Raw genomic sequence first — 14,286 nt, forward strand, 5'->3', positions numbered from 1 at the left:
TCAAGCTAGTTCATAGTATTTCCCTGTTTGTGGATCAAAGTAGCATTTCAGGCAAGGATCATAGAAGAGATTCAAATACTCTTCATCGTTTCCCTCTTCATTCACAGGCTCTTCCTCGCCTGAAAAAAATTTAAGAAAGTCACTCATTTATGAAGTAAATGTTAAACTACAGTGTAATCTGATGTAAGTTCAAAAGCATTTCAAGTACATTCAGTTTACACAGGTAAAACTGCTCCACTGTAATTTGTGCATTGCATTTTTTTTAAGTCCAGTTTTGTCTATCACGTGATTCTGAAATAAAATGAAATCGTTGCTAGTGAGGTGACCTTGAGACTGGAGGTGGATTTAGAAGTTTCCTGTCAGAGCCATTTTTTTCCTCTCATCAATCAAGACCTGGGACACCAAGACCCAGTACAACATTATGAAGCTGTAAAGAGATTCCCTCTAATCCCCACTACTTTAAAGCATGAGAATTTAGCTGTTAAACTGACAGGCAGTTAAATGCTAAAAAGGTTATGGAATGCTCGAAGAGGAACATTTTATCTTATCAGAACTTCGGTGATGATAATGAAAACTAATTATAAGACACATTGTGTAAGAGGTTTTAAAATGATGTTGTAAACTGGAAAGGTTTCATCAATTAACCTTGTCGATGTGTCTAGGGGGTACGGGCCTGTAATGAGCCTGTCTCTTCTGACCTATGGAGTTATGTGGAGGACAGAGAGCTCCACTCTCTTGTGTTTTTCACTCTTAATTAGGTGCAGTTTCACACGCTTTCCCATCTCGCTTTGTGCAGTCTTTGGCAGACACTTCCATGATGTTGTAAGCTCTGTCACTACTGAGTGTTTCCATTTCTGGTGTGCATCTGTGCAATTAGTGCGGTTAATCTTAAAACACAGTATTGTTTGCCATTTTCTGGACGTCAAAAGACACACGAGGGGATGTGGAAGCAAAAGCACTAAAACCAAGGTTATTGTACCTCCGACTTGATTTTCTCTGTTGTTCCGTGTGTTCGCTGACCTTCTCTGCTGGCTGGGAGGCATAATAGGAGGGCTGAGCACGTCCATCCACTCCCTAGGGAACAGACCATACATGTACACAGTCATGACAACACATGCCATTACACTCACTTACTGTACCCTGCACATTAAACTGCCTCTCTATGGCATTTTAACAATGCAGTCCCATCATTGTGTGCTCTCAAAAGCCCATCTAAGCTTCCATTGTCCTTGAGATGCTTGTCCTGCACACTTAGCCTCTCAGCCACACAGTTTTACCTGAAGGATCATTTATTAGATCGAGACTCAAGCTGTGACTTCCAAGTGTCCGCATTCTGGCCCTGAGCAGGGGTCTTAACCTTGCCAGTGTCGTTGAGAGCAAGGCTTCCTTTCTCTCTAAATGAGTTTATATTCCCTCTCTGAGAGGCACACAGACTGCGACAACACATCAGTCATTTTCTACTAAATGAAGGCACTGCTCTTTTAGAAATGAGAAACATATTAGAGGCAAAAGGAAAAAAAGCCACAAGATGAATTATTACTTGAGAGCACTGCAAGATTCATTTGTTAAACAGAATGCATAATCGTTTTAGACTATACATCAGCTGCACAATTATCCATTTACATCTTCTGCCTCTGGACATAACATCTCACATGAGCACATCATAGCATATTTAATGAGGAACTAAAATGCACTACATTCACTTAAGAGCAGGCATTTCAAATATCCATCCCTGCTTGTCTGTGTTACCATTAAAAACTGCAGTGCCTGATAATGCCTTTTTTTTTTTTTTAATTTTACTAAATCTTTGCCAAGCACACGGACTATTTGCAAAATCTTGTCATATTCAAAAGTCTCACATTTATCATGGCCTTTGTTTGTAAATGAACAGGAATGTCCTTGTCAACAGTAAACACTATATGCTGTTATATCCAGCTTTATTGATGTCATACTTTAACCAACTGCAGTAAAATAAAAAAAATATCAAAGATGGCCATGGTTTGGAAAATACTGTTTTACATTATATGAAATAAACAACATTGTAACACCTGTATGAAGGAGTAAGCCCCTCACAGACTTCCACATCTGAAATATGCCTGTATGTGCTGTAAATGTTTAAGGACTTTTATTTCTTTGAGTCAAAATGAAAGAAAATAGCAAGTATGCAATGTAATTTTTTTTATCTATTCATATCAGCAAATGTTAGAAATGAATTCTTGATTTCTAACTATACTTCTGCTGCGATACAGCACATTATCGCTCTTGGGCTCTTGGGATTCTTTTTCTAACAAAGGCATTTATCCCACTATAAGACTACCTTGACTTTGTGATAGGAAGGAACACTATACAAACGTTAATGGAAGCAATTTTCAGGGGCAAGGGTCTCTGCTGCAGAGCTGTACATTGGACTTCAAATTGTTAAGTTAGACTTAGTGAGAGTGATTAAACCCTTAGATTTTACAGTCATCATTATCCAGATATGGGGGAACCTGCTATAGAGGGAATGAATCAGTTTGATTCATTTTGGGGAAGCGTACTCTTGCTGCTCAATGGGGAAGTAGATTGAAATTAAGCTTTAGAAGTAACTCCAAGTGACACGCTATCAAGGCAGTGCTGTTTGTCTGATACCCAGGCAATTGTACCGAAGTTCACAAGAGTCTTTCTGCGAATAATTTCACTTGTCGAAGTTTCTGTGACAGCCTTATTTGTGGTTTCATATTTGTTATGCCAGACAAAAGCAAGCACAAGTATCACATGCAAAGAAATATGTAAAAGAAAAAAAAAAAGGCTAGAAAAAGCCCTGGCAACATTAAGCACAGCAACTGGAGCGTTTTAGCTGCTCAGTGGTGAGGAAGCCTTGCAGTGGTGCCAGGATGCTCCAAAAGCAACACGATACAATTCACTGTAAGGGTGCCTCAGAATGTAATGGCTAAAAGAAAAGAAAGAAAACAACGGCAAATCCTGTGCAGCTGCTCTTCAATATGTAAATCGAAGCTTACTTGGAAGTCTAATTTCAGAAGTACAGCTGCGGATGCTGTAGAACTGTGTAAGGCAAGCCACAGAGCATGTTTGAGGTGTCTGTCAATAGCAGTATTTGTTTTCGTTGACTTTCAATCAAACAGAATAGACTCACAGAATATTTAAAAAGCCCTTTACATATTAGTAGAAACATATATAAAAATTCAAAAGGAAAAAAACCCTCCTGCTTGTCCTGACTGTTGATCAGATGTATTGCATCTAACAATTTTAAACAATAACAATACGATAATAGTACATTTATTTCTAATATTTAAATACAACCAATTCGACTCATGTTCACACCAGGCTACCTTGCTTTTCATCAATAAATCAGAAGTGTTGGAGAAGAGGTGTTTGCATAATTTGAGTAGCGGAACTATGATGCAATCCCTTTGTCTTCTTTTGTAACATGCCGCATGCTTGTGTACATCCTCTAAGAGATGGAGATGTGCGGAGACAGGGCTCTGCGTTAGCGGGTGGTGTGGCTGTGTGGGGTCTGTAGAACCTAGAGAACTGAATTTATCTTTCTACTGGCATGATCGGATCTTGACAGGGGTGTGCAATGGTTATAAGACAGCTCGACACTAGCCAAGATTCATTCAATGAAACTGCACTACGTATGTTAACATGTTCCAAATTTTAATCGTTGGGACTGTATTATTGTATTGGAGGGAATTCAGCACACAGTTTCGTTTCTCACTTGAGCCTTAGCGCTGACAAACATTTTGGGGAAGAAAAAATTGTTCTTTTCGTGTAAATTCCATTTAAGAAAAAAAAAAAAAAAATCCACACTCACAGATCGATTTTAGCTGCCACACAACAGGAATACGTGCTGTTCATCATACATCTGACCAAGTGTTCTCCACTTTCTATCATTTCAACTTGCCGTTTACTGGTTTCTTGGATTTTCTGCTGCATAACGCTGCATCTGCATCTCTAAGTATTGCATATGCCAAAACTTTATTTTGTTAAAACTTTGCAGGTGTGAATTTTCCTGCATCCTCAAGTTACACAAGTTACAAGTTCATTCATCAATGTCTTTTTGTTTAGGGTTAGAACTTTAACTTTCACTCCACTCTGAACCTCGAGGCAAGTAAAACAAAGTGGAACATGTCTTGTAGCTATTCTGTATTTGGAACACCAAGGTTTTTGCTGTGGAGAAATTGGCTTTTGCCTCATCAATGATGAATTTCTCCCTGTATGACTGCTGCGAGTCAGTGCTAAATCGTAGGACTAAACCTTGTTTTTTGACGCTTTTTAAAGTCTAGAACAAAAGACCTTGATATTGAACATTAATTATGTAGTGCCAAGGTAAAAAAGTGCCGATAAAAAGTTGCCAGTGATGAATCTGACAGGCAGAATAATAAGTGAAAAATAATTAGCACTTGTGAAACTAACAACAGCAGTTAAGGGAGAAGAAAACGACACTGCCTGGCACATCCTTAATTTATTTGAATTCATCTGTGAGCGAGATAAGCTCCCATCTGAATATCTATCTGACAAGTGACATTTAGCCTTAAGACTGTAGTCACCGGTTACCATCTGATAATAATTCTCAGTGTGTGTTCTATGTACATGTCACCAAATACAAATACAGGTTTCATGAGCCGGGTTTTGTTAGTCATTACACCAGTTTGTCCTGCAATTACAATACAAAAATGTGCTAAATATAAACCTGCTTAGCATGGGTTTAGGGAAAATGAGCCTATCTCACATGCTTGCTTACCTGGGGTTGGAGTGTAGGAGGGGATTTATTTCATTCTGGTAGTGGTGCCCCTGATTAGCTGGCTGGAGCAGTAATTTAAGGGGAAAAAAACATGTTAAAATGTCACCAAATACTTACAATTGAGGTAATTACAAAATGCTTCCAAAAATGATGGTATCTCTGTTAAGTAAAAAAAAAAACAAAAAAACAGTCTGGTTGGGCATAAAAAGCATAAGATATATAATCACAACACATCAGACTTAAATGCCTTTCAGGTTCAGAAAGACCTCATTGATTCACTAATGTGCACAGTCAAACTGGTATTTATGCTTGATTGCTCATTAGACGATGGTTGTCAGAAAGTGTGTATTTTTTTTTACTGAGAAAGCATCAAAGGGCATTTTATCATGCACAAGAATAATTTGGTCCATCACTGTAAATGGAATTCTTGCATTCCGTTTAGATTGATTTACCATCTCAGCCAAATATGGTACAAGTCAAGTATGTCATGTCGCTCCATGATTTTTGGACATGTGGCACCCAATAAGCCCAAGGTAGAAAAGGAAGATATTCTCTTTAGTAAAGCCACAAATCCAACTTGTGTCGACAGATTATGGAACTCTCTGTGCAGCTTCTCACGTAAGGGCAAGAAGTCTCTTTCAACAATATGACTATATGATTTGTCACTGACAAACATTAAGCATTAAAGGTGACTCCAAAAGTAAAAAAAAAAAAAAAAAAAAAAGTAACGCATGAACATAATAGCTACCTGCAGGGACAAAAAAAAGATTCAGACTGTGCTATATTTGTTATTGGGACTATTTAAAATCCAGACAGTACTGACATATAGAGGTTTAAGATGAGGATGGTTTCACTTAGATTCAGCTTTAATAAACAGTGCATTACCATCTTCCTCTTGTCAAAGCTAAAACCATATTATAGCCTCAGGAGGTTTTCTAAGCCCTGGGCCTGTTTAAAGGCTATTACTTTGCGTGACTTTGATAAAGAAGCAGCCATGTTGCAGCTGCAGTGCTTGAATTGCTTAAGTAAAATTTTAGCTATCTGTGTGCTGCAGTGCCTTCTTTGTGTAATCGTCTTCTAAAAATAAGTTGGAACCTGAAATTGCACCCTGTGGAATTCTGCAGGTAATATGCGCTGATGATGATGATGATGATGAGTTCCCTGCAGGGTGATGGAGACAATTACACTGAGGAGATAGTTGCTGATGTGTCGTATTAAACCCAGTGTCTCATATGGTCATTTAACACATCAAACACTTCAGTCTAAAAGAATTAAAAGTACAACTGCTAGTGAAAGTGGTTAGCTTATTTGAACAGACATCACCTCTTGTTCCAATAGCATTAGTTGGTGAGGAGTGTGAGCACAGCAGTACTGGCTGTCTGTAGCTACAGATTCAGTGTAATGACTTGCCTGAAACACTAACTGCTCTACAGTTTCACCCCAAAAAACCCCAGGATAAGTTTTAAGTAAGAGCTTATAACAAACCTACAGTTGTACAGCTAAGCCTGGGTGCTCAACTCTACCTGCTGGCTGAAATGATGCCACAAAAATGAGAAAACATTAAGAAGCTCTTTGCCTCTGATCGAAATTGTTCTAAACCATATGCTCTTTGGCCCTTCGTCTTCACTCTCTTCAGGCAATTTAAAATTTTGAAATTCAGCAGAAACGTCAGTTTCAAAACATTTGGTTAAAATATTGCACTACGCAGCATTTCTGAGCAGTACGTGTCTGTTTGGCAAAGAGACCAAACAGTTCTGGTCCATGATGATGTCTTTTTAACATTTATCTTACTGACCTATTTATCAAGCAGGTGACATGTAACGGCTCATGTATTTCACTCTGAAGCCTGCTCCCTTTTTTTTTTCCCTTATCACAGTGCATTCACAAACCTCAGAAGTCTATGACTCTTCCTCCTAATAATATTTCTCCTTTTAACACATCTAATATTATTAATCCACCCTTGAATTTAAGACACCTTGGACTCCGCTTTGCGCACTGACATATAAGAAGCTTGCTTTCAAAAATGGAAATTATACATGTGTTATTAATTGAAACTGCAGCAGACTTTTTAATCCTCTTAAAAATCCAGACATAACTGTTGCAGGTCCTTTACATGTGACGGGAAAAGTAAAGGAGTTATATTTAAGGTGGTATCACCTACAGTCACTGAATTTAGCCTCAGAAGATTGAATCTGTTAGTCTGAAAATAGATGACTGAAGGAGTATTCACATCGTTTCTGTAGTTATGTGCACCTCCCTTTGGGAACTGTGGTCAAACTAACTTGAAAAACAAAAACTGTATTTGCTCCTGAAGGCTGAGTGTTAACCCAGATTCCTAGTATCATCCTACTACATTTTGAATAAGAAATAGATCAAATCCTTGGTTTTCTCCCCTGAACTTGCTCTTTTTGTAACAGAATGATATTGCAGTCTACTGTGAGAGCTTCTGACACAAACACCCACTGGTGCGATTTTAGACAACAGAGGAACTGTGTCATCAGCGTTACATAGAAAACAAATTTTGACACTTGCCTATCCTATGACTTCTTGAATTAAGCATTTTTTTTTTTAAGAAGATTTTAAGATTTTAATTGGACTGGGATTGCAATAACCACCTCACAGTTGAGTTGTGTGTCTCCGCCAGGCAACCAAATTAAAGGAAATATGGTCATAATCTTTCCTTCTGTTCCTAAATAATCACCATTGTGTTTTTGCAGAACACACTGACATCTCAGTAAAGTTGATCTTTAACCATTTGGATATAAAATGCAATCACTTCATTTTTCTTATGCTGTTAGTCTAATTTGTGCATTTGAAATGTCACCCACTTATGTGTGTCATAAGGGCACTTATTTATTTATGAATAAAAGTGGGTTTTGTGAGGTCACGCTGACATTGACCTTTGATCACCAAATTCAAATCAGTTCAACTTTAGGTCCAAGTGACTATATGAATAAATTCTCCTTAAGATTTTCTGGAGACATCATGTTGACAAGAATGGGACATACAGCAACCTGAAAACATCTCCCGCTAGAGAAATGATTATATGATTTCATGCCATCATTAGAACTATTTGGTTGCCTATCTTTTTGTCAAAACTATCTATTTAACTTGAGAAAATGAGTGCTATATATAGTAGACAATATGTTTGTACTCTCTTGTTCTTTGTTTCATGCATTGACAGTAACTGCAGCAACTGCAGTACCACTCAAATCAGAACATATAGACACAAGAATATGCTTGTTCTATATCAGCCTATCAGTTTTAGTGGAGCGGTTGCTGTTTTCTTCCCTGATGCCATTATAGCCTCTTGTTTTTATTTCTGATAGACACTTTTTACACCATTTTGTAGGTTTGTTTGTCACAATGTCACCACACCTCTCCTTCTATTTGAAAAGAAATTGCTTTATGGTTGGCATCTTGCTTTATCTCTTTATGTTTCTCTCTATATTGGCAAGCGTTTTCTTAATATGCTGTTGGTGGTGCTGTTGCCATATGAATTTAGAATTGTAAAGCACTGCAGCTGATTTAGGAACCTTACCTCGGGGTTTGATAAAGTCAAATGTAAGTCTCATCCTGTCCCCACAGAAAAGAGAACCTACGATCCACCTTTTATTGGTGACCGCATCACTCTCTCCTCAAAAAGGACCAATGGAATCATAATCCCTGTGGTAATACCACTATTCATTGTCTTCTACATGAATCTCAGTATATTAACGGATACCTCCATGTACAGAAACGGTCGGGCCTATAACTCAAGAATCTGTAATGAGTGTATTCACCGGGGATCCTACAGTGGACCCAGTAGGGCCAAGCAGTTCAGTGTTCTCTCTTCATAAGTGCAATGTGCTTATGCTAATGGGCCATAGATCTAAATGACCTTCAATAGCCAAGAGCAATCTATACCATCTTTGAAATCTAAAAAGACTTCTGGGGATGATTTCAAATGACCTAAATAATTTTTAGTCTCTAGGGGAACTGTGGATATTATTCCAGTGTGCTTTTAAAAGCTTTAAGAGGCCAATTAAAGTGTTTCTATCTCCATAATCTTTTGTAATGCAGAAAACATACTGGAGAAAAAGGTGCATTAGCACTTTCTGGTAGCATAAGTTGGACGCTTGAAATGGAAATTAGCAGGTGAAGATCAGTAAGGGTCACAGAAATTATTCCAGACAGACTTAGAATGAGCAACATCCTACTAATGATTGTAATTTGTAGTTAAGCTGCATGTATGTGGATTGTTAATGATGCATCAACAGTAAAAGATCAAATGTAGCAGAGTAGGATAGCACAGACCATGGAGATGTGGGTCCAAGTGGAGGTGTCATCACTGCTCATACTGATGCTGACATCACACTGGTGGATCTGGGATGCACTGAGGCCTGAACCTTTACACTCATCTTCCTCCTGCTCCCTTTTTAAGCTTGCCAGCATTCGGAGCTCCTCATCATCATCTCCATGCATCTTGAGACTGCCAAGCAGGGGTAAGTTGTAATGACTGGAATCAACAGGCTTCAGTTTGTTGTTGTCTTCTCCCTTTAAAACAATCACCCATAAAAAGATTACTTACTTGGAAGCACTCCAAAAGACAATACTTGGAGCCACACATATAAACCAAATCCACAAAAATGACAAAATGTTTTGTGCAGCCAACAAACTAGTGGAAATCTTAAAACGGCAAACCTTAATCCCAGACAGAGCTCAAGGCAGTGCTGGACGTAAGCCATTGTTTTGACCCTTTTAGGAAATGTCTCTTAACAGTGAATCTATTGGTTTAAGAGAGTGCTATGCTAACTCAATTCGTCTGACAAAGTGCAAGGAAGGCTGGTGTTGCCATGGTGTTAAATCAATGGCAGTCAATAAACCAGGGCTGCAGGGAAGGAAACAAACTCCATGTCACATTTCTCTGACAACCTTTCAGTCATATCCCTCACTGCATGTTGCCTGCTAGAGTCGGTACAAATCCGCAGTCAGGAGCAGCCTGATGAAGAATGCTGGGATATGTCTCAGCAGTGAGTTGTGTAAACGTAAAAAGCAACAGCCGAGTGACAGATCTCCCTTTGGGCCCTGTGATCGCTCTAGTTGACTATCCTCTGATCCTGAATCTTTTCAAGAAGAGCCCTACCTCAATTTGTTAACAGGCCATAGTCTGATCCTTCTAAGCCAGCTGATTCAAACATTTTCACCAGTACTCTTTGGCGCTCCAAATGAGAAATGATCGCACATCCATATATACACTGGAAGACAACTAGACAGAACAACATCAGAGCTTTTAATGCCCATGTTCAACAAGGTTTACCAACCCAGTCTATACATCCCAATTAAATGTTAGTTATCTAATAAAGACTTAAGGATTTAATGACCATTAACATAACACAAAGAAGAAACCATAAGAATTATCCAATTAGTCGAAAGGTTTTAAAAAGAAATTGATACAGAGGCAAAGTTAATTCTCCTTGATTTAAGGATGACAAGTGAATCAAAAACTATAATGGATAAAACTGAAAAAAGAAAAAGAAATCCCAACATAAGATTACTTCAGCATCACATTAGATTTTTATCACATCTACGTGATAATGACAATGGTTCCTTTGTCAGTGTTTACATAAAGAAAGGATTCCGCAATCTGCAATGTTTTAATGACTGTAATGTATCATCAGATATGGACATTTCATACACAAGACAATTAAGGTTAGTGGTCAAATGACATCAAGCTACATATGAGGATTAATAATAAGAGCAATTCAAATGCTTATCTCTGTGTCATAAAACATGCTGTTCTTGATCAGGGTTGCTGGTTGTTAGAATCGTAAGCGGTACCTTGCATTGTGAGAGGTGAGTCAAATTGACTTCTTGCAGGAATCTCTTCGACAGTCCCATAGTGCTGTTCCCATCCAGAACCCGGTTCACTGTTTCTGATTCACAAGGGCACCACTTGTGTTCCTGTCTGCTCAGCATTGCGCTGGGTGAAAGGCAGCGTGTGGGAGTGATTCTCTCCCTGGATGGAGACTCAGTACTGGTGGCAGGACTTAAGTCTTCTGTTGACGTTCGGGCCATTTTATGAGATTTAGAATGAACTTTAACATTTAAAGATGGTTCAGGATGTTTGGGATTTGCAGGGTTGGACTCAACACTTGATTTCTGTTGCCTAAATGTGTTGTAGTTCTTATCCTGAAAGACATAGAAGCAGTAAGTGAGCAACAATTGTTTCAAATAATTGTGAAAGACACTGTAAAAAGGCATGCATAGAAATGACATAAGAATATACTATTTGGTAGCCTGTATGAAAAGTTTCTGTTAGCTGAATAACTTAAATGTTAACACTCTGCCCGTTAGATTGATGTGTGCTTAATGAAACATGTTAATGAGATAGCAAACAGTCACTGGGATTGAATAAGTGTTGTAGGCTAATTTTGAATTAACCTCACGTCTAAAAAGGGCAACAACATTCTCTATAAGTGTGCTAATTTTTCCCACCTTCAGATTCAAAGTTAACACTCAGCAATGTAGTTCCGAATTTGTTGCCTACCAATCAGGTTACATAACACTGCACTTGCTCAGTACATGGTTCTTGTCGACATTAAAGGAATACTCCATTGAAAATTGTTGAATAATAAACAGTCAGCCCATAGGCTTGAAATAGGGGTGGGTCTAAAAAGTTTGCTCTTTTACTGAGGAAAAAATTGGGTTCCAATTCTGACCCAGTTTTACTGCAAAAAAAAAAAAAAAGAAAAGTAATTGTAGCACCCATAGAAACTTCTTTAAAAAAAATGTAGCAGTAAAAACCACTTCTGCCACACAACAACATCTAGAACCCCACGTCAATGTAAACAAGTGTAGTGAGTGTGAATTTGATTGTCTTTCAGTGTGTATGGACAGAGGAGTTGTGATCATGTTGAAGAGGCGATGGAAAGTTTATATGGACATTTTGATGCTTATTCTTTCAACGTGTAACTGGGTCACAGCTGGAATCCCTCAGGACTGTTTGTAAATCAAAGCTGCAGTCGTCCACGAAGGAGCAAGCTACAAACTTTTCAGCTCCAATATTTAAGTGTACGGATGGGTGACTGTTTTATATTCAATACATACAGTGCCAAGAAAGAGAAAGTGAACCATTTGAAATGATCTGCATTTATGTGTAAATTTGCCTTTATATATACTGTTGTCTGATCTTTATTTAACACCATTTATTTTAACTAATAACAACAAATTGTGGTTTTGTCCACACTGAAAACATAATTCAAACATTCACAATGTAGGATGGATTAAGTAAGGGAACCTTTTGGCTAATGAAATCAGACTGTAGTGGGGGTTAGAACTTCTTTTGGCTATTTTTGAATATAGGTGAGCACCTGCTTTAGAAAATCGAAAAAGATTTCAAGTTTCCTATTTAGAAGAAGCATCCAAGAAACTGTTGTGAACAAAGAGATCTAAGATGATTTAAAATTAAGATTTGTTGATTTGCATAAAGTTGGAACGTTTTGAAAAATTATTTCGAAAATAATTTCAATTTTCATCAGAGAGTTCATCACTCAACAGTTAGACATACTATCTATAGGTAGATTATATGGCTACCTTCTCCAGAAGTGAACACCAAGCTAAAATGACTCTAAAGGCATAACACAGATGCTCAGTAAAGTAAAACTTTAGAGCAGCAGCCAAAGATTTAAAGTAATTCTTGAGCTAGTTAACATCTGCGTTCACAAGTCTGCCATTTATCTAATAAAACATCACTGTGCCAAACAACACCTGGACACTCAGCAATGCTACTGAGAAACTTTATGGCTTGATTAAACACATAATTGTTTGGGAAGAAGGTATAGCACTGTGTGTGTGTGTGTATATATATAGAAGGTATAGCACTGAATAAAGTGTACTACGCACTAACATGCATTTTAGTGTGAAACATTTTCCCCAATGGTGAAGAAGGGCAGAGGAAGCATTAACATTTTCCGCCTCTTTAGCTTTCTTACGTTACAACTCAACACATTTTTTGTTTCTATTTTTTTTTTTTTTTTTATGACAATCCTATATTTATGATTTTCCTTGGAAATAAGGACTTTGGTTAATGGAGCACTGGACTGAGATGAAGTTGTTTCAATGTTAAACATAACGACAGTAAGACTCACTGTTCTAATTTCAGCAGGCAGCTGACGAATGTGATACCAGGTAAGAAGCAGCAGAACAGGGTGTGTTCACACCGGTGAAACAACCCGCGATGTTGTGCTGACATCATCTTTTGATTTACTTCCTAAAATATGCAGAGGCCATTTGCTGGGAGTGAAGTATATTTGTAAACATCCAAAAAGTATAGGATGAAACCTATTAGGAGAACTTCCTCATTTTGAGTAATAAAAACTTTTCAATGAAAGCCCAATGTTTGGATTGGCAGTGCCAGGTCAGTCACTGCCCAGATGAACTCATGGCTCATGGCTGAACTGATGCAGGACTGAGGGCAGAATGGCCCAGAACACCTCCTGAACATTGTACAGGTGTAAACCGTGGGTACAGGAAGTGCCTGTTTACTTTAGTTTATTGCTGCCAAAGGAGATTCGACCAGTTATTAAATGCATCCATCCAAATGGTTCACATCATTTTCCCATTAGCACTGTGAACACTTAATGGCTGGGTTCAATAAAGACACACTGGATAATGATGGTGTGTGTGTGTGTGTGTGTGTGTGTTATTAAATTAAGGACATTGTGTTATGTCTATTCTGGTCACTTTGAAACTATGAAAAAGACAAATGAACATTGAAAATCAGATCATTTCTACGGAGTCGCATACTTTTCCTTGCCATTGTAGATAGGCTGTGGATAATTTCTGTACATAATTTCTCTATGCAATCTCTAACAGTTGTGCTAATAATGGAAGTTGAGAAGACCAATATTAACCCCTTGATTATATATCCTATCTCTCCAAAGATATACATCAATTTCAAGTATACTGGAATAAGCTTTATTTTCCACATTTTCACAACCAGTCAGATTTCCCACATATCTGCAAATATAGTGTTTATCGTATATATAACTAATCAGACAATTTGAAGCTTGCTTTAGTGCTGCAAGACTCGCCAGGGGTATCAATTTCTTTACCGGCTGTCACTATTTGAGGAGTTTTCTTCATCTCTGAGATTTGTTTGGGGGTGAAAGGTTATCATAAACCCCTGGAGGATTTTATTTCACCAGCTCCATGTGTTATTTGTTTCTGCTTTTCTTTCTATGCTTTATCATTTTCATGAGTGTAAGGGAATAAACAATGAAATACATTTATTATTTATTATGAAAGGACAAATGTGGGTGTGGCTGTGAGCATATGGGTGTGCAATTTGTGTAAGTGTGTGTGCTAGCCTGTGTGTAGAAAACATCTGTAAACAATGCTTGAGTACGAGGGGGAAGAACCCAGTTTTCTGTTTTAGTATTAGTATTACTCTGAATACATTACAAAATTTTCCTTCACCCACCTTATCTCAAATATTTTAAAATATTTCAAACTCAAAGTTCATTGCTTTGTTTTGCTTTTAATATTTCTCTATGTTTAAG

The 14,286-nt window shown here is 37.9% G+C and overlaps 1 protein-coding gene across 1 annotated transcript in view; it reads right to left on the reverse strand.

Moving 5' to 3' along the window:
- cfap20dc (CFAP20 domain containing) overlaps positions 1-14,286 on the reverse strand; it is a 30,681-nt gene continuing 16,395 nt past the window's right edge. The window contains exons 13-16 of the mRNA XM_029502929.1: positions 9,041-9,280; positions 4,745-4,806; positions 980-1,074; positions 1-119 (exon numbers count right to left, since the gene is read on the reverse strand). Of these exons, the coding sequence (XP_029358789.1) occupies positions 1-119; positions 980-1,074; positions 4,745-4,806; positions 9,041-9,280 (516 nt within the window). The remainder of the gene's footprint in view (positions 120-979; positions 1,075-4,744; positions 4,807-9,040; positions 9,281-14,286) is intronic.

This window comes from Echeneis naucrates, chromosome 5 (assembly GCF_900963305.1).
Source record: "Echeneis naucrates chromosome 5, fEcheNa1.1, whole genome shotgun sequence".
Lineage (NCBI taxonomy): Eukaryota > Metazoa > Chordata > Actinopteri > Carangiformes > Echeneidae > Echeneis > Echeneis naucrates.